Genomic DNA, 24,174 nt, shown 5'->3' with positions numbered 1-24,174 from the left:
CTCGCTTTTCGGACTCACAGACACCAATTTTATGCCATCTGAGGGAAGGAGACTGGACCGAGCATCAGTGCTGGCCACCAAGTGCCACGGTGTAATTGCGTTAAGCACCGTCCCAGAGAGTGGGCTACGTTGCCACGGCACGTTACAGCCCCATGGCACAGACAGGGCTTTGCCAAACGCAGATTTATCTCCAAACCACCTCCTCTCAGGGGATTTTGCTTTCAAGGGCATTTCAGCATCTAAACAAAGATGAAGTACGCCTCTCCGAGCGAGCAGGCGGTGGGGTGGTGGCACTGAAGGATGTCTTCAGTGCTTTGTCCTCAGCTGGGCAGCAGCAAGTCATGCCGCAGAGCGGGCTTATTGATGATGTGTTTGGCCTTTCAGGGGTTGAATTGTTTTCTTGAGTCTCTTACACCCCCCCCTTACTCATTTAGAAGGAGATTTATTTTTTATTTATACAAGTGACTTGGGAACTGAAGTCACACAGGTTGCTGAAGCTTTCTTCCTCTGCTCACAAATAACTTCCAGGAGGCCCTTGGCAGGAGAGAAATGGGTTTGCTCAGTAAAAACACCACACTGGTACACGATAGCTGCAGATGCTGCCGCAATGACCTTCAACAAGCAAAAAACAGCACACGGTGCTTAAATTTTTACTGTAGTGGTGACACCCCTTCTGGAAAAGGGCAATTCCCACCTCTCCCAGAGCCCCTGTTCGTGGCCATCTGCAGCCTCAGCATGCCAGAGTCATAACTCCTAGCTCTCCTCCTAATCCCGACTTCTTGGCAAAAGCTGCTGATTTACCTAAACAGTTGCAAAAGAACCAGAGGACACAGGCACGGGGCAGTTTCTACACGAACAGCTCCCGCTGACATGTTATTAACAGACTTTCAGCAATACCCAGTGAGCCTCCTCCCAGTTCTCTGATGGTAGATCCAAAATCAATGTCTCCTCAGCATCCTGCACATGGACGTTCTTAATTCATTGTCACAGCATTGATTTTTTTTTTTAATGTTACAAGCATAAGATTAAATATAAGAGCTACTCACAGCTTATCAGGCTTTCACCATCCATGTCTTGATGTGAGCTCTAACTGCCCTACTTCCCACACCTCACATAACCAATTTAATTTGCTTGTCTTGAACCACAGCCACCAGTACCTAAGCAAGCCAAGAAACAAACTCACGGACAAGAAAGATCAGCACTTCTTTGGAGTGATGTTCTTCCTGAATTATCATGTGCAGATACCAATTTCTTAATTGACACTTATGCTTCTTCAACACTGGACAAATGTTTCAAATATGACCCACACTACCAGCTTCTTAAAACCATCACTATTCCAGTTGCAAGACAGATGTACTGGGGGGGGGGGGGGGCAGGGAAATGCTCACATCCTATCTGTTGCTGCTGCTATTCAGACAGAGGGTTTGCAGATCCAGGGCACCAATATACTTCTTTCTTCCAGCCTTGTCCCCTCCCAGCCGCGTTCACCAGCTCTGTCCTGGGGTGCAGTACCAGCCAGTGGCTGCTTTCTGGCAAACATGTAGCAAAGCTGAAGCCTGACACACAGTGGCATAGTCAGAAATAAATGCAAGTCCACAGAATTGCCCTCATTTGGGCAACATACGGTTTACCATTGCTCCCTGCCCAGCAAGGAACATTTAACAAAACTTGCCATTTTAAGATACTCCTCTGAAAGGGGAAATATGAAAGCTTTATAGACCAGATAGCAAGTGAATTGGGACTGCTCGCCTTATTGAATTTAGCTTGGGTCAAAAAACCAGCAGCAACACAGCAAGGTACGTATCCAGCGTGAGTGATCTTGGCAGTGGCAACAGTGCTGAGTTACAGATCAGCAGATGCAGAGGAGATGCCATGTGCAGTCCTGCCCCCTCGCAGCCCTGTCTTGCTGCTCCAGCCCCTGCTGACGGCTCTTCCTCCGCTGCCCGGCCCCTCACGTCTCACCAAAGCACCCACGGAGAGTGAGCAGGAACAACTCCATCTCCATGCATTAAAACACAAATCAACCCACACGAGTGGGAGTGAAAGCCCTCTGGCCTTTCAGCTGTGGAGGCATCAAGACTAAGCTACTCAGCCAGCCTTCCCGGGGTCGGGGTGCTGCCTTCATGGTCCCAGAGGTATGGTTGCTTTCCTGCTCCTATTTTCCCTAGGTTCCTCCTGCTCTCCCTCCCCTGCGGTACCATGCCCACGCATCCTCTTCAGGGTGAGGTGTTTTTTTTTCATTGAACAATGCAGCCAGGGGTCATGATTAATCCCACAGTTTTCCATACTCCATTTCCCTGCTCATTGTCCTGTGCCACTTGTTGAGAACCTTATCTTTATTAGCTAGTCTTATCAGGACTCGATTACACATTAACAGAAACTCTCCTTACTCAGCAGGATTTCCTCGGGATTGCATTGCTTTCAGCTTCAGAGAGCAGCTCTGTGGAGCGAGCCACTCCACTAGAGCCAGCCTGGAAGTTATTGATCTCATTTAAGATGCACGAGGGGACACAGAAAGCTGTAGGATGACTTTGAGGAACTGGCAGGAGCAGATTTAGAGGACAAAGAGTTTCTATAGGGGAGCAAACACATTAGCTTACGTTGTTTGTATTGGCATTAACTTATACAGTAATTATATGGTCCCAGTGAGCTGCGCTCTAATAGCGGCTATAGAGCCGTCTGAGATCCTGCAGCACAGGGATCGCATCCAGCTAAAACGTCCCCCTCTCCACTTAGCTACTCAACCAAATAATACAGCTGCAGGGCCTATTGTTATCTGCCTGCTTTCAAGAAATTAGAGTGATATAGTTCTTTGAGATTTACTAGACCTTCAAGTGCACTATCACCACACCACATAGACCTCTGATAGAGGATTTTTCTCCTTCAATGCCACTATCACCTTGCCCAGGAAGGTTAAATGGCATCAGTTTGTATCAACTGCTCTTGCTTTTTCTTCTTTTCTTAAAAACTACATTAGACAGAAGAATTCATTATTTGAAAAGGACAGAGTGACAGGTGCAAGAGAGGGGAAAATGCATTGCCAGAGATGAGAAAAGCTGTTTCTTAACAGGTGGTTCTGTGAACCCCCAAAATTCATCTCTTGCGAAGGCAATTGACCATCCAAGGACTCCACAGCCTGGTAAGACCTCCCAGAGCCAGGGAGTCCAGGTGAGAAGCAAGCAGAGCTCACCGTTTGGTTAATGATAGCTTCTCCCCTCTGCTTGGGAATGCAATGACATGCCATCACCGTGGCCCTTCACACTCCCCTCTGCTCCCAAAACAGCCTACGCATGCCTTCATGGGGCCGCTCTGAGGAACAGAAACAAGGGGAAGGTTTGGAGAATTCATAAGACGCTCAGTTAACACGGCTAGGGAAAAAAAAAAAAAAAAAGGTAAGACTGAAAGCACAAAAGCTCTTCTTCTGAAATAGCAGCAGCAGGCTCCAAAAGCACGTATGGCATTTGAGGACAATTACTCTGAATTTAACTAGTTACATTCATCAGATCATCTGAGAAAGCAAGTAGCTGATACCTGGAAAAGAGAGATGGATGTAAGGAAGGGAAGAGGTATTAAACTGGTTATCACTTACGGGGGAGAAAAAAAAAAAAAGGAGAGAGACCCGTAATTTACTGCCTGCATGACAGCCAACAGAGGAGGCAAGAAAAAGGTTATAAATTGCTATAAAACCAATATTGCTACTGGGCACATGGTTTTAAGTATCAAGACTCAACTTCTGAAAATGGTTTGGAGCAGCTCTTTATATACAATGGCTGTCACGGCAGGCAATAGATTAAGAGTCCCTGTTACAGCCTGCTCAGGCCTTCTCAAGTGCTGAGGGTTTGCATTTTGCAGGTGCATCTGATGATTCCTCTAAGCCTTCCCTGCCTCTGCAGAACACAGGCAGCGGATACGATGCAGCAGAGCTGAGAATACCCCTCTTCTTCCTCCTGCGCTATTGTGAAACATTAGATTTGGACCTAATTCTTTGAGTGCAGTTTTAGATCAAAAAGAGGGAAGGGAGATTTAAAAGAAGTAACACTGCTCTAACTAAAATAGACAGGAAAACTAAAAATTGGATTGTAATTACCCCAATAAGAGCAGCAGAGATGCTAGGAAGATGCTAGGAAGCTTTCACCAGGAATGCAGTCCTGTTGCAGGCAAGAGTCACAGAGATTTTTTTATCTTTTTTTTTTTTTAACTTATTGTAGCACAAAGCCACTACCACACCACTTCTGGAAATGAAGGCTGCAGAAGTGTTTTGCCCCAATCAAAACAGTAGGCTCTGATTTCAGCTTTTAAGGGTTGGTTTGAGCTCTAAAAGCAAACAGAACACACATCGTATCTTCCAACCTAACTGAAGAGTCATTTTAGAAATAAAAACCCTGAAGCATTTCATCCTCATCAAATGAAATATTCTCACATTGCAAAAACTCCACCTACATACACAATTTCTTTCTAATACTATTCCAGTGTAAACCTGCACACGCTGCAAGCACATACAAGTCTGCTCTCCACCTAGGAACCTTCCCTCCACACACAGCAAGGTTTTGCCCCTTTAGTTCCATATTAGAAACTGAAGAAACCCCTCCACAGCCTTCAGGAACAGCAGTTTACATCCCAAGAGACTTCTCTGAAACTCCCTGGGAGAGGCTGTACCCAAGCAGTACCAAACCAGGGCGTCCCCAAAACAATTTGGCCACATCTTCATCCTTGTCTGTCCTGCTCCCTTCTGGGTTGTGTAACTCCACCAGCTCAACACAGCCAACTGAGGAAGGTCAAATAGAGAAAGCTGACTGTCAGGTCATGCCTGACACTCCTCTCCTTCCTCTTAACTCAGCTCCCACATTTTTATTTTTTTTTTGTGTTTAGGTGCCCTGGTCTCCCTGGGGAGCTGCTGCCCTTGGCTATGTGCTCCTTAAACTAAAGCCAGACGTCGACACAGCTAGAGAGGAGCACACCCATCCCTGTGAACAAGTGAAGACTGCGCTTAGGTCAGCTACCTGCTGTCCTTTAATCAATAACCAGTCCAGGTACTAAATACACAACATTCCTTTTAAGAAGTAAATGTAAACATTCAGATGCAAGATGACTGCTTGTGGCAGTTTTGTTTTTAAACACTGTCTCCAGTTGCCACGATCTTCACTGTGGCAGACCTATGGCTGAAGGTTAGCAGCCCAGAGAAACTTGGCCTTAAGAGCCAATTTGAGCTCTCACGGCATTTTGCAAAGGCTTTGTCCTCAGAGGGGAAAAAACAAAACAAAAAAAAACAAACCACCCCAAGGACCAGAATTAAGGTTTCATCATCACTTTTTTCCCCCCAACATCAACAAGATTCTGCAGAGGCTCTGTCAGCATCCCACAGTTACAGCTCCTTTTATGCAACTTTGGCTCACAAGTGGTGTAATCACTCCTCCTAGATCATGTTCCAGATGATAAAAGGGTAAGCCACTACTGTGAACAGAGCTCCTTTCATCACCAAAAAAAGTGCTTGAAAAATATAAGCAGCTGAAGTGTTTTCATCTTTTCAAGCCTAGAAAACAGCACATCATCACCTTTTAGATGTAAGTACCTCTGCTTAATATGCACATATCACATATTTAACTTCATTAATAGAAATATGACAATACACTCAATTCTAAATTTCAAATCACACTGTTACCATCATCCATGGCAAAATAAGAATCTAGGGACACACAAAACAAGAAAAGCCATTTACTACTGCAGGTGATGGCAATGCTAGTAACATCTTTACCAAAATTAGCGCTCTGCCATACTACAGCAAGTACAAATTGATCCATCATCCTAAGCCTAGCACAGAGCAAGGGAGAGTATCAATCATCTTCATTTTATTGATGCAGAACAGGATTACAAAGCCATTAGATGGCTTGTAGTATCAGAAGCTTTAGACTGTAAATTAGTGTGTACCTCTCCAGCTCACTACCTTAACCATCAAGACAAAGCAGTCTTCCTCCCTGACAAGACATGCAGCAATATATACACACAGGAAGAATCTTACGTTGCATTGCAGACAATATGCTATTCTGAAAATTAAAGCCTCTCACTTTACCTAATGCGACAATTAGATGACAAAACAAAGCAACAGGTCCAGTTTCTCATTAAGTCACTGGCAACACCACATCAAGTCACATTGAGAGAGGAGCTGTTGCCAAGACAAAGTGATAGGAATGAACGGTGAAGCATTTTAGAAACATTTGATGTCATATTCCTGGCTGTTCCGCTGACTGTTCATGTGGCTGGAGAAAAATCAAAAGGCACATGCTTGCCACGCGGTTCTGTCTGGTGCATATAAGTACAGACCAAGACTTCCCAGTTCAAGGAGCACAACAAATTCACACAGTGCCTTATGTACCAAGTCCATGATCATCTTTGGTCCCTCTGTGGTAACAAACAGGAAAAGTGCAGTCAGATGAACGATGAGGACTAGAAGTCATTCACAGGACGCTCAGTGTGTCTCCAAACCAGGTGAGGTAAGAGCCTCAAAAGGAATTCTGACAGCTGTGCACATCTGGCCAGACAGAGAGAAGATATTGCAGAATATCAAGCTTATCCCCAGGAAAAGTAAGTTATCTCTATCAATGCCACAAAGTTTGAGGGTGAGTAGAAGGGTACTTCCTCTCAGAGGACAATAAAGAATGAATCATGAAGTATACAAAAAAAGCTGTAAATGGTAATAGCCCAGGAAGGACACAGACTGTCAAAACTCACGGTGATAAACAGAGACAAAGAAAATGCCTTTACGATTTTGCAACTGATCAGAGAAGACATGACTCCCACCCAAAAGCAGGTCATTTTCTTGAGTACTTTTATCAAAGCAGGAGGTGGTGTCAAAGTGGAGCTCTCAGACATTCCCTGGAGACGTGCAGATCACAAGGCTTGCCTTGAACTGAAATATGATTTAGCAAAACAGAGACAGTAACAGAGATTAAAACTTTAATTTAAAAGTTTGCCAACAAAAATTGATTACAAAAAGGGAAGTCATCTGTACAAAATAAGAAAGGAGGTACTCATTTAACAAGAGACTGCCACCATCAGTGTACGCCGGAGGACAAACAGTGTTTCAGGTCAAGTAACAAGTGAGAAATGAACAAACTGAGCTCATAATATGGAATTCTGAAGTGAATTTTCCATAAACCAAAGTAAACTGACTTGAAGCAGCTCAAAAGCTAATCAAGACTTATCAGAAGTCTATTTTCCTTGCAAACGTTTTCCTCTTAATTTAGAGAGGAAGCATGTACTAGAAAGCAAGACCCAGCACAGCATGCTGGTCCAGGACAATGACTTTTGCCATCCTTCCTCCCACCCAAGCGTTCCTTCTGGCCACCTGTACAAAGATGTTCTGCAATTTGAGTGTGCCAAGATTTAAGCTGAGTCACAAACTATTGCATCTTCCCTTAACAGTTAGGTCCTGCCTCCAAATGAAGACAGATGCTTTGGAGACAGTGATATTACTCTGACTAAAAAGAACAGCTGCATCATGACTCCTATAAAAGTGATCGTTCTCAGACTTTTCAAGTTAGCATCAAGTATAACAGCTGTCAGTCAATGATAGATTCGTATTTACAACACTGCAATCCTCTTCTACCTACCATTTTATACAAAGAAAGAGACAAGAGCATCTTTAAAACTTATCACTGAATAGACAAAAACTGCGGGTGATTTCTGAACTCTAAGTTCCTGTAAAACCTAAGCACACAATATGATCGTTACCAGTTTTCTACATTTTTCCACAAAATGGATCAACAAAATTGAGTTGCAGGGAAGAAACGGACCATGCATTTTTTTCAAGCAAACCGTGTGAAAACTTTGAGTCCAACTGCTTATTTTCCACTCAGTTTCACATCACGTGGTATTTACAAGTTTTTAAACCTTCAGAACCCAGGTTTAGTGAAGAGACAAAGCAGTAATAAAAATGTTTTGGCCCAGATTCACTTCACCTACTTATAGATACCTGAGATACCTAAGTTGGGGCAGAACAGCCTTCTGTGCCCTACCTACCCAGTAAAAAGACAGACAAATGCTAAAGGGAAATTCAGTCAAAGACTTGAATCTCATCCTAGTGATGGTGCTCTTCGTCTTCTAACTGTAGAACAAAAAGGGAGCAACTACACTCCAACTTAGAAGTCTTGGTTAACCTTAGAGTAACTGCATTCCTAGCTTAAGTGTTGCTGTTTCTGTGAACCTAAGCCTTACCTTGCTCACTAGCAGCTCCCACCTAGGGGAGTCGGGGACAGCTACCTTTTACGAATGCTACAAGACACACATGAGACCTCCTTACAGCTGGGAAAACTGAGATAAGAAAGAAGTTTGCTCAAGTCCATGCGGTGAGTCAGTAACAAGTTAGCATTACAGCTTCCTGGATCTTAGCCACCAAGAACCCAGTACAAGGAAAACTACGGTACAGAATCACTCCCTTTTCCATGTCAAAAAGTTTCACCAAAGTAGTACAGATACTAATAAACAGTGTACATAAATTCTTATTTGACAATGTAAGAGCCCTGTAGTAAAGCAATCTCTTCTATTGTATCTTGACCCTGGAAAAGTTTATTTCCAGCTTTGATTCTTTGATGTCTTAAAGCTTTTAAGAGAAAGCTGAAGATTCAGTTAACAAATATAATGCTGCAGTCAGTACCCTTTACATTAACCACAATGGTATGTTACATTTGCTAGTTTAAGTAGTATTTGTGCTACCCAATTTTGCAATCAAAATAGAAACCTTGAAGCCAAGCATTCAGAGATCTTGGGGAAAAAAAACCAAACAAAAACCAAGCCAGACAACTTCAGTTTAAACAGAGCAAGCCTTGTAACATGCCATGAAGAGTTCAGAGATTTCAATTCTGTGAATATCTGTTATTGCCATTTGAAATGAAAGCACTCATCTTAGTGTTGCCCATCCCATGCTGTAGCAGGTAGGACAAACGCTGCACGGCAAGAAAAAATTCCCCTCAAAACACAGCTTAATAATGGAAATGAAACATTTGCACTTTGCTTTATGAATGCAGCAGAGATATATCACTTAAATAATGTTTCCAAAGACCCTGTGACTTAAGCACAGCTACGGAAAAAGCTTCCTAAACTTCGGGGTTAGTTTGATCCATCTGTCTCACTGAATTCTTACCTTACCATGGTCAACAAAGCTTTTAACGTACCAGGCAAGAGAGAACACCATTAGCTTGTTCCTTCACGTCACAGAACAAGACGGCGTAATGGACGCCCGTTGCAACAGACAGACAATACTGTATAAAGACGACTTTTTTAATAGCAGAATCAAATTGGACACTACTGGCTAACCTGGAGCTAGATCTACATTTTTCCCTTCTGCAGTTTTTAATTTTCTCTTGAACCAGAAAAATTCTTTCTAACCAATTAAATCCAACAGTACTACAGAGAGCTCAGTTCTTAAGCATGCTCTGCACCAGGAAGGGTCGGTCCTACGTCCAATTAAAACAAAAGAGTTGCTGTTTTCCAAGGGCAGGAGTTCTTCACTGGTCACCTAGCCGGAAACCTTGGCCCCAGTTGTGTCTTCCACCACCCTGCTGATCTTCTGCAGCTCTTCTCATGCTAGCAGGTGGGACACCAAAACCCGACACTCCTCCTCTCCTATTTGGCAGCCAGCGGTACCTAAGACAAGTCAGGAGAGAAGGAGAGAGTTTGATAAGCAGCTGTTACGTTGGGGGTAAATGCCAGACTACTTTTCCATGCACTTCCTTTTAGCTGCTAGAATTTTCATAAAACTGGCTTTTCATAGCAGTACTTCACAGAATTCATTGCAAATCTAAGCCCTCCGCACATTGAGAAATGGGAATTCTGGGGAACTTCCTTCTCTGGAATATGGTTATATGCAATAATCCAAACACAGGGAAAAAAAACCACATAACAAGGGAGTCTCATTGTTGAGAATAAATGTTTGTGTGATACAAACGTAATTCCCCTAATTTCTCTCCCTTTTTTTCTGGAGAAATAATTTTAAAAAATCCAAATCACTTCTAAGCATCTCTCTCTCTCTCCAATAGTTATAAAGCTCCTGTTATCACAGCATCCAACTATCTCACTGCTCTCCAAGTAAACATTCCTGAGGAACTGAGGACCAAAGAGACTGAGGGAAACAGGCTCAACCAACTGAAGTCAAAGCTCAAGCAAATCAGAGCAGTAAGACCTTATCACTCAACTTAGGTTGCCATCTAAATAGACAGAGTGATCTAAACCACAGCTTTTGCATTTTGCAGGGGATGCCATCAATGCAGAGTCATTTCAGCTCTACAACAGTTACACCGAGCTCCTGCAAATTCCCTTGCTGAATTTGACCACAAAAATCTGAGGCCCAGATGCAAAAACCAGATTCTTTTCCAAAAGGAAAAGGATCCTGTATAGAAAAAGTTCTTCATTATTATATTAAAGATATCCGTAATTCATCACAGCATCTTTTTTTAACAAAACATTACAGTGTTAAGGAGAATTTATCCCTCTTTAGGGATGTCTGCAGTACTTCTGTTCCTGCTTCTCAAATACAGAGAAAAATTAAATACACATATGAGGAACCAAGAGAATTGTACATAACCAGCAAGACTGATGACAGTTTCAGAGCTGTTATTATCTTGAAAGACATTTTAAAATAACATTTTTGTCTTCTAATCTTTAAGGAAAATTAGGTTTACCACAAGGGCTTGCAAACACAAGAGTAGAATATAAAGCCTCCCTACTCACTAAAACTTGTACAGAAACTATAACTGTAATTCAACTTTGCATATCATAATTACAAGTTTACTCTATAAAAAGGGTTAACTGGGTTGCGAACTGACATTTGGTAGAGAAAGAATATTTACAATCCAAAAGGATGAGGACAAGGGCAACTGAAGCTACAAACTTTGGCTTCTGATTGTAGAATTTCAATGCCAAAACAATGAAAAGATGCAAGAAAAAGCACTTCAGAAACCAAGACCTGCAGTTTCAGTCAAGGTGACTGGTGGTGACTGCAAAGCAGAATACGTATTATAGTCCTGAACAAGTCTGCAACCAACTCCTATTATTGTTACAGGTTGCTGAACTGGTAACTACTGGAATGATACATGGAAATACAGAGAGAAGATCATTTACAGGAGAAAACAATTTTTTTGATACTGTCTGATAATTGTTAGGGAGTTCTCTTTACTACAGCTCAATTCAGTAGCAGAACTATGACTTCGGCTCTCACTCTTAAAGGGTAAAGGACACAAGCCATCCATAGGGGTAACAAAGAACTCTCATGTGGGCCATTTACAAGAAACTCAACATTTTTGATGACTCAGCAGCACAGTCAATATGACAGTCTGAAACAGGTTGATTTAGCCAAGTATTTTACATCTTACCATCCCAGCAAATATATGTCTGATGCACACTACAGAAAATTGGACCAAAGAGTGAGCTAAAGAAAAAAGCCAGCTTACAGGAACTGAGGTGTGGACAGAAAATTTCTTCCTCCCAAGTCCATTGGATATTTAAACATTAAGAAGAAATACAGGTGTCCGACCAGATTTCCTATCAGCTCATTGATGACTCTGCAAGGCAAAAGAAGAAGAATTGTCTCACATGCTGTCTTCTCTGAAAATAAATGACCACCTTCTGTCAGTTACTACTGTTCACCTGCCACAGGCATTGCTGGGGCCACGAGCCACAGAATTTCCCTTCCCTCAGCACTTCGCAGCCACTTCTTTAGAAGGGCCAGCCTTCAGTGCCAAGACATCAACAGGCTGTTCCACCCTCCCTTCCAAGCCTTTTCTACAGTCTGTACTGAAAATGCAATTAAATACTTGTTTACATCAGGGAATTAGACCGTACAGCTATTAGTGTCTACAATAATAGTCTGCAGAGCTTGAGAAGTTACTGCTGTTTTCACTGGACAACCAGTCTCCTGCTGTACTGAACTGGTTTGTTCCCAGTTTTGCAAAAACGCTGCTGAATGGAGGCCCTTGAGTATCTTCTGTCATGCATAGAAACAGCAGGTATCTAACAGCAAGCAGTTTTCTCAAGTGACGGATGAGTCACTAGGAGGCACAGCCAGAAAAGAAAATTTGGTTTTGCTGTACTATCTCCTCCTTTTATAAATCAACCACATAATTTGTTATTGTCACTAACTGTGTCACAGCGGCACCAAGAGGCCCTGACCAATGCAGGACACTAACGGGAAAGACCATGCACAGGGGGGATTTCTGCATCACGGAGTTTAGTCAAAGAAACACAAGACTGACCAACGAATTCAGCAAGTGCTAATGTGGCACTCTGTGGGCTTGTTATTGCCATTTCCCTTGTTTCACAAGCTGAAAAAAAATCACATTGGGCAAGATTGTGAGGGAAAGAAGTAACAGCACTATCAGAGTTGAGCTAAATTTGATTCTAAAACCAGCCATGATGGGTGGTCATACAGGATGACATCTTTCTTCACTGTGCATTACTCTTTTAGTAAGGAAAAGGCCTAATGCACAGATTTACTAGGAAAAAAACCCAAATTCTTATTACTTTCCCCTCGCCTACATTCTCTAGTTCTCACATGCACATCTCTTCTTTGCTTTTATCTTAAATGACCACTACGTGACACTGAGCATTACCAGTCAGATTATACAGCTTTAAGCCTCTTATTTTCATATTACTTCTAAATTCAGCAGTAAGTTCAAGAGTTGTAAAAGCTTTTATAACTTCAAATTTGCCATATAAGTAAATACATACGATCCACCAATGATGTAGTTGAATCCCAGAATAACCCATGGAAGGTAACAAGCCTGAAAAATAACATAAAGGAGACAGAAAAGTTGTAAATACAAGGTAAGGACATAAACCTGCTCAACTTCCCACTGCACTAATAAGCATGATTATAATCTCATTGGTTCCACAAATCCTGATATATTATCTTAAGCAAATTCTACCTAACAAGGTAGGATACTCCAAGTTGAGTGACCACCAACATTTTTAGACAAATCACACTCATTGAAACACTCCAAGTAGATGTGTCTTTTGCACTCTATGTTCCACAGCAAGCTTACATCTGAAAAAAAATAATCTGATTTTTAAAAGGTCTGGAAACAACGATCAAAAGAGTTTTCACTACAAGATCTGGTGGCAACAGACGAAGTCACACAGGAAAGAACAATTTAAAATAGCAAAATTTTGTCACTACCGTGTCACTACATTCAGCTTTTATCCAGGTTAATGTTTAACAGGAATTTTTTGCTCTTTTCAGACCGATTAATTTCAGTTGTCCAGGCACCTTTTCAGTAAAGTCACACTGAGTGACACCGTATGGAAAACCATGAAGAAGTTTGTGGCATCTCAAGGAATATACAGCTATGTGAAAGTGTGGGACATCTTTAGCAAGAGAAAATATTTATATTTTGCCCCTCACCCTCTTGTGCATCTTCTGGGCAGAAACCTTTCCAATATCCTGACATACCTTAAATCTTGTTCCAAACCAAAAGGATACGATCATGTCTCTGTTCAGCTGGGCCCACACATAAAGCACTGACATGATAAGCGGAATCATCAGCAACTGCAATGTTAAAACAAAAAAAGGCAAAAAAATACCATCACTTTCACAGAAGCCTGAGAAACTTAAACAGGGAGCAGGAGCTACAAGCTTCAAAAATGGCTTGTAAACATGACAGCTTGGCATAATCTTTAAAGACTGCTCCAGAACCTTTGCCATCATGTCTCATGGATCTGTTCAAAAGCTATTGAGAAAACTAAGCAGGAGAACCTACTTGGTCATTTTCTTTTGCAAGACCACATCAAAGCAAAGGGCTCCAACTTACACCACGCAAAATGTCAGCTGTGGTGAGCTCCTCTACTCCCAGCTGCTTGGTAGCACCTACAGCAGAGTCAGCAACGTATTTGTGCCACAATCATTTCCATTCACAACCCAGGGCACTAACCCAAGTACACTCATCTGGGGCTAAGCTAATACACATGATGAAGTATCACTCCACTGAATTACCAGCTACGTCCCCCTCAGAGCACCACAGAGGGAAGGTGCACCAGTAATTCACCATTTCAACGTATTGCAGCCAGCCTTGGCAAAGCCACCTTGGTAGAGCTTGGAGTTAACCCGTGCTCTGTGTGAGGAGATTAAACTGTTTCAAATACCTCCTTACTGTGACTGTGTATTAACTGATTGGACTATTTCTGGTGAAACAAATATAAAGCACTATTTTAGCTATCTGCCGATTTCTAAACTGAAGACAGACCATGCCAGCAACGTTTCCACAAACTGGTTTAACACTACAACACAGCTCATGTGTTTGGAAGAGAGGTTAAAAAACTCATCCCTTCAGGGGTGCCGCTGTTTAACAGGTTTCACGTTAAAGCATGCACACCAGCATCAGTCCAGCCTTCCCCAAGCCCTATGGAGCATCAGCAGTCTAACTTGTCACACAAGCACATTAAGGTCTTTATTAAAATCTTTATTTTACTGGAAAAACAAAGTAGTATCTAACTTCTCAAAGTATTTGACACGGGGATAGAGGCCCAGCTATCCTACTCTATCTTTTCACTTTCAAGCAAGCCACTCAACACAAGCAAAAAAACCCTCTTATTTCTAAGAAAAACACACTTGTACATCAACCAACTGATTCTCTTTTAAGCAATACTTTGCATACAGATATAAAACCATTTTAAGTACCTTTTTAAAAAGATACAAATCAGCACAATCAGTCTAAAATTCATAGAATGTATGGGTGACTTCAGCAAGCTTTTGAAGAGTTTTGTGGCATCTTCCCCAGAGCAAAAAAAAGTTTAAGTGCGAAGTTACAGACAGTCCTTAACAGAACTCAGTCCTGACTGCAGATGCATGATCGCTATTTTTGTCTACCAGAGGAGCCTGATAAGTGATCTAATAAACGGTAAGATAATATCGTACAGAATATTAGAGATATTGGTGCAGGGACAGAATAAGATGAGAAGAGAACTGCATGTCTTCAGCCTGCCTGTGCTCTGATACTCTGTTGTGTCCAAGAAACACTCCCCCCATTTCCCCCCTTAATATTTGGGGGGATAAGAACTACCTCACTGAAACTGGTTCTTTAGATCACTGTTCTAATCATTCTTGCGAGGATTTTGCACTTCACGGTTCTGATATGTATCTGAAGCTGCGTTTTTCACAAATAAGTCTTCTGTTGGCAAGTAAAAGGCACACTGGATTTGAGAAGACTAATGAACCCAAAAATAACTTTTAGATAAAAAAGAATGCAGATCCACATTCATTAGAGGAAACAGTGCATAGGTGACATCTTGTGTCCATTTTAGTAAAAGGCTGAACACTTCCTGACTGGACAAAGAGTCAGTTTTCACTCCTTGACTCCCTAACTAGGTTAGGAGTGGCAGAGGCAGACACAGGCTTGTGACATTAGCCAAGGCTAACCCAAACTAAAAAACTGACAATACACACTCAGTAGTCCATTTTTATATAAACTAAACCAGCCTAGCCTCACTACATTCTGCAGTTATGTTGATAATGCTAAGTCATTAAGTAGTCAGCAAGTTCCATGAGATTATTATTTAAGAAACAGCACCGCACTTACTTGCATGTCCATTGCCAAGCCAGTTATCTGTCATTACATCATTAAGGAAAACGCAGCAAAACCTGATAGACTAGAACAACAAAAAGTTGCACACACACTGAACACACATGCAAAGAAAAACCTTTAATGTCTAAAATTAAAACAGCGTTCCTGTTCAGTTAACCACTGGAAAAAATTAAAAACCTCCAATGATCCAGAGGCTTACATGCTTAGTTTCAATAATTGCTTTTCAGTAGCCTTTCAAGCTACCACGTCAAGCCGTTACCCTGAGGGCTGACGGATGCACTGGCCTTCCCTTGATGAAACTGGCTAACTACTAACTCGATCAGTCCTTGCATAAAAGCATGTTACAGATTTAACAGCTGGATTCTTTCATTAGTTTTTAAAGACTAAAATGTTGGTTTTCTAACTAAAGAAATACCAGAACATAAAAAATATCAATATATTGCCACTGAGTCATAATAAATAAATAATTTCTTTAAGTGCATCAATGCAGACTTTTAATACTACTCTCTGACCTTGAAACCCAAAGGATCTACTTGCTGTAGTAACTGCTGAGTAGAAACAACTGCTGAAGAATTTTGCTATGATCAGAATGCTTTTAACAGATCATGAATGTCTATAAAATGGAACCAAGCATCTTCCCAGATCATGCATCCAGGTTGCTCCTTACATCATACAGGGAACAAGCAATTGGAAGCTTTTAAATAACCAGTTTGAAAGTCAAATCACAATCACATTCATCTAACAGCTCACAGCCAACAGCCTGCAAGCGCAGTGAAGCTGATGGTTTTCTTAACGATGTAACTAAACCCACATTGTTTGCCTAGTTACTGCTGTGGCTCAACAGGACTAGCAGGAATAGCAATTCCCTCCATACAGTGGAATGTGACTAGAGATAGTTCATCTATTGATAAAGGCGACAGCACTTCTACACAGTTGCTCTCCTGACTGTAACTGGTTCACACTGATGTCACTGCTCCCTTTTTCCACACGCTGTGCCACCACACGCTGCTGCAAGGCGGTAGGAACAGTACAGACAGAATGGGAGTATCTCCAAGGATAGAGGTTCCACCACCTCTCTTGGCAACTCATGCCAGAAAAAAAGATCTTTCTAATGTTTAAATGGAATTTTCTGTGCTTCATTTTGTGCCTCTTCTCTCTTGTCCCACCACTGAGAGAAGCCTGGCTCCATTTCCTTTACTTTACTCCCTCCCTCATCAGGTATTTACCCATCCGGTGTACTGTGTTCAGCTCTGGAATCCTCAGTACAGGAAAGACATGGACCTGTTGGCGTGAGCCCAGAGGAGAGTCACAGAGATGATCAGAGGGCTGGAGCACCTCTCCTATGAAGACAGGCTGAGAGAGTTGGGGTTGTTCAGCCTGGAGAAGACAAGGCTCCGGGGAGACCTTACAGCAGCCTTTCAGTTCTTAAAGCGGGCTTATAAGAAAGCTGGGGACAGACTTTTTAACAGGACCTGTAGCAACAGGACAAGGGGTAACGGTTTTCAACTAAAAGAGGGTAGATTCAGACTAGATATAAGGAAGAATTTTTTTTATGGTGGTGAAACACTGGAACAGGTCACCCAGAGAGGTGGTAGATGCCCCATCCCTGGAAACATTCCAGGTCAGGTTGGATGGGGCTCTGAGCAACCTGATCTAGTTGACGATGACCCTGCTCATTGCAGGGGGGTTGGATTAGATGACCTTTAAAGGTCTCTACCAACCCAAACTACTCTATGATTCTATAAGACACCCCAGAGCCTCCCGTTCTCCAAGCTGTACAATCCCAGCTCTCTCAGCTTCTCCTCACGTAAGAAATACTCCAACCCTTTAATCATCTTTGTGACCCTTCACTGGACTTAATCCAGTATGTCCATGTCTCTTGTACTTGGGAACATGGAGCTAGATGCAGCCCCCATATGTCTCACAAGGGCTGAGCAGAGGAGTAATCACTTCCCTCAACCTGCTGGCAATGCCCTGTGTAATGCACCCCACAAGGCTGGTGGGCACCTTTGCCATAAAGGCACATTGCTGGCTCGTGGTCAACTTGGTGTCTAGCAGGACTCCCAGGGCCTTTTCTTCCAAGATGCTTTGCAGACTGTCAGTCCCCAGCCTGTCCTGGTGCCTGAGGCTGCTCCACCCCAGGGGCAGGACTGTGCACTTCCCTTTGCTGAGCCTCATCAGACTCCTGACCAGCACATTTCTCCAGCCTCTAAAGATCCCTCTGAATGGTAGCACAACCATCTGGTCTATCAACAACTCCTCCCAGTTTTGTATCTGAGACTTAAAAGAAAATTCAGGTAGAACAGCACAGCTCATGGAAAAACTGTTTCCCAGCATTCCCAAACCAACAAGCCCAGCTTCTTCAGGAAGTTGGCTCAGTGCAGATATTTCAACACTGCTTTCACAGACTCAGCTGACTTGCACCCAGCAGGTAAAGGATCTCTCCACAAAGTACCTGAATTTCCAACTCAGGGAATGGCAGAGATCAGACCTATTTGCACACGGAAGCTTAAACACACTAAACCCACAGAAGTGTCTAAATGAAGCAATACAGCGAACACCACAGAAGCTCACACAGCACAAGCTGAGCTTTATAGAAGCAGAACTCTAGCCTCCAGATTATATACCTGTATTAGCACATTTATTAGTATTCTCCCTGCAAACCACTTGCTACCTTTCCAGGAAGATTCAAAACTCACCTGTGAACATTTGCTACATTTTAAAACTGTTAGATGCTAAAACTTGGTCTTTGAATGTATTTTAGGTAGAAATAGAAGAACCAAAATATTCTAAAAGTTTGATGATGAGCAGAAGGATACAACAATGCAGATCCAGTTAAACAGGAGCATGAACATGTAATCTGCTGGCCTTCCATCAAAAGCCCCTGTAAATAGAAAGAATTGTTAGGAAAAAACTACTGAAATCTTGATTAGAAGACTTTCTTTGACTTTTAGGAGTGTAAGAAAAGCTCAGTTAATAAGTTGCCCTGCAAGCAGTCTGTGGTTTATGATTTTTATTTTTTAAAAGGCCTTATAACAGAACAACCTACAGGACCAAAAAATAAGACATTTAGCCTATTGCATTAAGTGCACACGCAGCAGCTCTACTTAGAAAAGAACACACTTTAACTCTGAAGATAAGTGGTTTTAGCTTCACAAGACTTCAAAACGGAGTTGGATCCCTTCCTTCATAAGAAGCTGCCAGTCAGAAGCATACAGTAAGGAAATATACTTGCACAGCAAAAGCAGACACCCAATTTACAGATCGAGTCATGTGAAAACCAGTCCTTACTCAGGCAAATTGCATCCTCTTTGCATCATCTAAACAGACTCAAGAAATACGGTATTTTTTTACACTCCAGAAAAATTAACATATGTGATAAGGAAGGTACATATGTGCGACACATTCTGTTCCTTCTTCTAAGCTGAACTGCTTGCCTAATTTCCCATTTCAAATGTGCCAATTTTTTTCAGGGCAGTGGAAACAAAATAGAGTAACATTCCCTGCAGGTCATACAAAATGAAATTATCTTTAGACGTCCAGTTGAGTTTGGGACCTGGCAGAGAGAAGGGTTAAAACCCAGAAAACCCTAACAACTCCTTGCAAACATGAAAACTGTAAGCTCTCACTCTTGCAAACTGTGATAAAAGGCTGGCACAGACCTCGGCATTCGAGCAAGACTCCTGTCAACTTTCATATAGCTGCACACAGGCAAGGAAAGCCTGAGAATACTTAAAGAGACCCAAATCACAGTGACAAACACAGCACACCATGAACAAGCTGCATTACACACTAGTAATTAAACATCAAAATGCCTAGAAAGAAGGGCACTGCTTAACGTTAGCACTATTTGGCTTCCTACAACTATTTTACATGTCCCCAAAAATTTAAAGAAAGAAAATATATTTCTAAGCATTAGCTTTTAAGAATAACTGGAGTAACTCAGCCTACATAAAACAAAATTTATATCGTAGTCATTTTAAGTTTATTATTTAAGTTCAGCCATGCAAGTTACATGACAGGAAAAAAACCCCACCTTTGAAAAAATCTTTTGGAAAGTTTTAAAGTTGGAGAACTACATAAACTGGAGTTGTCTCCTTACTGTTGCCATACTACAAATAGAAATAAAGAGAGGAAGCTGACTAATCCTGTAGAAACTCCAGCACAGGAATTCCTCCAGAATAGGAAGAGATCAAAGCAAATATTCTTCCCTTGAAGTTTTTTACCTCTCGTTATCCAGGAGATTACTAACAAAGTATTTAAATTGACTTTCCAATGAAAATCTAAGAAAACTGAGCTACAGACTGCCAAAAAGCTCAGCACAGGGGCAAAGTGAGCTCTAGCCCACTGCGTCCTCCAGTGGGTCCCAGGGTATAATCCAGTCACCGGTGCAGAGCTGCAGACTCATAATCTCATCATTTGTACTGCTGGTGAGTGAACTCTGCATATTCTGCTTTCTCTGTTGATGTTTGTTGTGTTCCTCTTCCACAGAAACAAAAACACATCAATTTCCTTTTCCTCAGGAAGCTAGAGGTCAGCTTATTAGGAAAGCACAAGCACAGTACAAAACCGTATGTATATTTTTGACAGGTAAATTTGAAGCTAGCATGCAACACCAGTGTATGCTCAAAAAACATGTACAACCCTGAAAATAGAAGTTTCACTTCTGCAGTTTCACAGACAAAAGGTGGCAGAGACCTACACTGATGTCCACCTGTGAACATATTATCAACAACTTCTACATGTCCTGCCTTCAGAAGGATTCAAGCCTTTTTCATAGAGAGGAAGGACCAACCTAATCAAGAACTTCATTTATACCCAGAAAAATGACTGTAATATTAAAGAAATGCATTGATTCAAACCACAACACAGCTGACTTCCTAGTTTCAAAATCCAGATGTTTTATACAGCAGAAATGTAAATTTACTGCTGAAAGAATTAACTTCCTTCCATCAGACTTCTGCCACAGCATAGACAACTAGACCATTTTGGAAGTATATGTACAAGCAGTGATGTCTTATAATTTGCATCTATTAATCAGGAACTCTTCCTACACACAGCTTTGCACAGTAGAATGTTGTAACTGCCAGTACTCTCATATGATCACAATCTACTGCAGAAAGGCTCGAAAAGGAGGAACAGTTTCTAGCTATGAAACTGCTACTTACTCTCACTAAGAAAACAATCAAATACAATCTGGCACAACTCCTCCCCTTCCCTGCTACTCTTCTTATGACTTACAAGGGATTCCACAATATTCTCTGGATAACAGGTTTACCGGAGATCTCTTCTCTGTTGTGGAACTTCCCAAACATCTCCTTGCAACGCATTTCCACTTACGCCATCAGTTCTAAGTCATCAAAATTCTTGTTCATAAAGGCTTTCAGGAGAAGCTTGGCTTTGCAAATACTTTAAAAAAATGTTTTGATTGAAGTAAATAATTAATCTGGTTTTAATGAGCTGTGCAATGCAAAATGAAATCAGTCTTGAAACTACCTTGTAATAACAATCTCTTTTTTGAGATAAATGATCCGTCATCTAATCTCCTTTCTTCCACTCTTAATTTTTCCCCTTAACTGAAAATCCAGCTAGTTCCTTAACTTTTTCACATTTGACAGAGGGGTACACTTCATTTTTACAAGTTATCTCTCAATTCAACATAACCAATAAAATAACAGAGGTAAGCATCATTGCCTTTTCAAAAAAGGAAAGGCTGACATCGTTATTTTCTCAAGATGGATATACTCATTATTACATATGCTTTATCATCCTTCTGTGCTAAAGGACATCAGACACAAGAAAACAGAAGAAACATCATCTTTTAGTCTCTATCCCTCATTTCTTGAAATCCAACAACTAAAAGCACCACGATCTTCTGTTGAAAGGAGTATCAAGTTCAGATCCTAAATGAACAGGCTCCCTGCCAAAGGGAAGGAGCCAGTCACAGAAAATCAGTTTTCAGAGCAGTTTCCCACTGACCAATATAAGTGGGCAGAGATGAGCTCGAATCAGGCACAACCCCATCGCCACAAACATGCCCAAGAGAAGCTGTGTCTGACAATGCTTAGTCTCTACCAACTCTGGGCAGAGTTCACCACATGCATACAATTTAATGCATAAACATACCTGTTTCTAATCGTGATGAATATTGATACAAGAAATACAAATTCACCAAGTAGAGAAATCCTGTTCCAGGTCCCACTGGGAAGAAGAAAGTTGCAGTTATCGGCCGCCAGATCTGTCCAAATCAAAAGAGATAAAGATATATTTATATAGTGTAGAATGAACTCATACGCATAGGTTTTTTGTTTCATTTGTTATCAGTTACTTGGAAGATCAAGAAGATTAAAAATAGCCCAAGTATCAATTACTGCTGCTTCAGCAGCTTTTACAGTTGTTTTTTTCTTTAAATCTGATAAGCAAAGCTATTAAGATTAGACCAGAAGTCACATACAACTTCACAGATTGCTTCCATCACATCTTCCTAGTATTAAGCCTTTATTGCAGTGCAAAAGGGATATGCTTGCAAGGACGCTACCCTGTTTTAAAAGCATCCATACAGAACCCATCCTTACCTGTTGTACAGGGTTCAAGGAATTCACACAACTGCCTTTACCATACCATTCCAGACAGCATGCAATACTCTGAGCATTTTGCACCTGCTTTATAGTCTCTCCCAACTATCGATACTGGGCACAGCTAACTGTATGGCAGCATGGAGCAAGGACAGAAAATGTCTGACCGTTTATAAATGAGCTCTTTAACTGGCAATGTTTCAAACAGAGTGTTGGGATCCTGAACATTACAGTTCCAGAAGGAATAACAGAACTAGAGGAAAAAACAGTCATTTAAGCTACTAAATTTTGGGGACAATACACGAAACAAACTATAGACCGAGCTATCTTTTTTTTCTTTTTTTGCACTCAGTCTTTTTCACTTAAGATATAATGAGCACATATAATAGAAATTTAAATGTTGACATCTTTTCTCTTCCTTCACTTTCAGTTCATTCAATGGGCACTCTCCCCCTGCACACCTGCATACCAAAACACTGAACCTGTAACCTCCCAATGCAAGGAAAAAACATCCACCTTGTGACCACATTTGATATTGATCAATGTTGATTTTGATATTTGACTGTCCATCTGAAATCTCAGGACTTCAGCTGTTAGTTTATGCCAACCATACCTAGGCACAGAAGCTGACAATCCCAAACACAAGCTTTTTTCAAATTCCAAGCAAGAAGGTGTAAAAGATGCACTTCGTTAGCTCTGCTTTCGTATCTCCAGAGCCACCTGTGCTTTAGGACAGTTGCACACCTGCCCGTAACCCCAGTTCCCAAAGTTACACCCACACAATCGCACCACAGAGGCTGGGCAGGTCACCTGAAGGCACAGCCACGGGTTTTATGACTACAGAGTGCCTTGGCACAACAACCGGTGCCAGCCAGAACAACTCCCCCAAAAAAACGCAGGGAAAAAAAAACGCAACGGAACGAGATGCAAGACGAACTAAAGGGCCTGTGGAGGGCCGCAGCCCTCCTTGCCTCAGCCAAGGGCCCTGGCAGGGCCAGGCACCGCAGCCTGTGTCACCTTGGTGGGGAGCCCGGGGCCTGCGGAGGCAGGGCGCTACCTAAACCCGTGGCCCAGCCCGCAGGCCTTATGTAAGTTAAGCAGGACGGTAAGCCCGGCTTGCGGCTGGAAGTGGTCTGGGTCACTCCTAAACGCTGCCTCGGTGCGCGATTCCCTTCCAACGCGGCCGCGGAGGCCGGGGAAAGGGCCAGCCCCTGCCCGCAGCCCCTAGCCCCGCCGCCCGGCCCGCCGCTCACTACAACTCCCAGAATGCCGAGCGCGCCCGGGACTGGGCTCTCCTATGGCGCGGGTGCCGCAGGGCACGCCGGGACCGGTAGTGCGGCCCATACCTGAAACCGGTTGATGAAGGCGTCGGGCCAGAGGAAAAGGTAGACGGGGCTGATGAGGCCCAGCTTGCCGATGAGCGGCACCGCGATGGAGCCGGCGAACCAGTAACGGGTGATCAGCGGGATGCTCCGGAACCAGTCTCCTAGGTCCGACATGTCGCCGCCGCCGAGGCTTCGCTACGAACCGGCCACCGAGGAAGAAGGCGAGGGTCCGGCCGCACCTGGCCCGCTACTCCCGCCACCGCCCCGGGCAGGGAGGGGAGCCCCGAACCAGACGTGGCGCCGCCGAATTCGGCCGAGCCGCCGCCGCCACTTCCGGCCCTGCCCCTGCGGTGCCGTGGTAACGGCAGCGCCGGAACTCCCGCCTCCGGGGAGGGGGGGCGGCAGCGGGGAGCGACCCGCCGTTGCCGGGTGACGGTGCCGCCGTCCCCGCGGGCTGGGCCTGCCGTGGGCCCCTTTCCCCCACCTGTATTTGGTAACGAGAGCGAACTGGTAGTAAGTCCCGCACTTGCAAAAGCCTGGAAAAACGTATTAAATGACCCATTTCATTATGTTATAAAATTATTTTCCTCATAGGGCGTGTCATTATGTGATAAAAATATATTTTTTATAAGTCGTAGCCTCCACTTTATGTATTATCCAATGCTGACCGCGCTCCGCTCCCCTTTTCCCGCCCTGGCTCCCCGCGTG

At 42.8% G+C, this 24,174-nt stretch overlaps 1 protein-coding gene across 1 annotated transcript; it reads right to left on the bottom strand.

Moving 5' to 3' along the window:
* Positions 1 to 6,937: 6,937 nt before the first annotated feature.
* DERL1 (derlin 1) lies at positions 6,938 to 23,816 on the bottom strand. Its single transcript, XM_075743391.1, has 8 exons — positions 23,488 to 23,816; positions 21,693 to 21,804; positions 18,386 to 18,450; positions 15,561 to 15,587; positions 13,439 to 13,534; positions 12,718 to 12,770; positions 11,442 to 11,552; positions 6,938 to 9,639 (listed from the first exon to the last, which is right to left on the bottom strand). Exons 1-8 carry the CDS (start codon positions 23,638 to 23,640, stop codon positions 9,501 to 9,503), a joined length of 756 nt encoding a protein of 251 aa, XP_075599506.1. The 5' UTR covers positions 23,641 to 23,816; the 3' UTR covers positions 6,938 to 9,500.
* Positions 23,817 to 24,174: the final 358 nt, after the last annotated feature.

The sequence above is a fragment of the Balearica regulorum genome, chromosome 2 (genome assembly GCF_011004875.1).
Source record: "Balearica regulorum gibbericeps isolate bBalReg1 chromosome 2, bBalReg1.pri, whole genome shotgun sequence".
In the NCBI taxonomy this organism is placed as follows: Eukaryota; Metazoa; Chordata; class Aves; order Gruiformes; family Gruidae; genus Balearica; species Balearica regulorum.
The sequence above is the reverse complement of the archived record's forward strand: the minus strand, read 5'-3'. Positions and strand labels throughout refer to the sequence as shown.

Bases quoted from the DNA above. Each gene is read 5' to 3' on its own strand.
- DERL1 (XM_075743391.1), bottom strand. From the start codon at position 23,640: ATGTCGGACCTAGGAGACTGGTTCCGGAGCATCCCGCTGATCACCCGT. The intron at 15,588-18,385 runs GTATCCTTCTGC...ATGTAATGACAG, and splicing joins TTAACTGGATCTGCATTGTT to ATAACTGGCTTGGCAATGGA. The intron at 13,535-15,560 runs GTAAGTGCGGTG...TTAACATTGCAG, and splicing joins GCTTGGCAATGGACATGCAA to TTGCTGATGATTCCGCTTAT.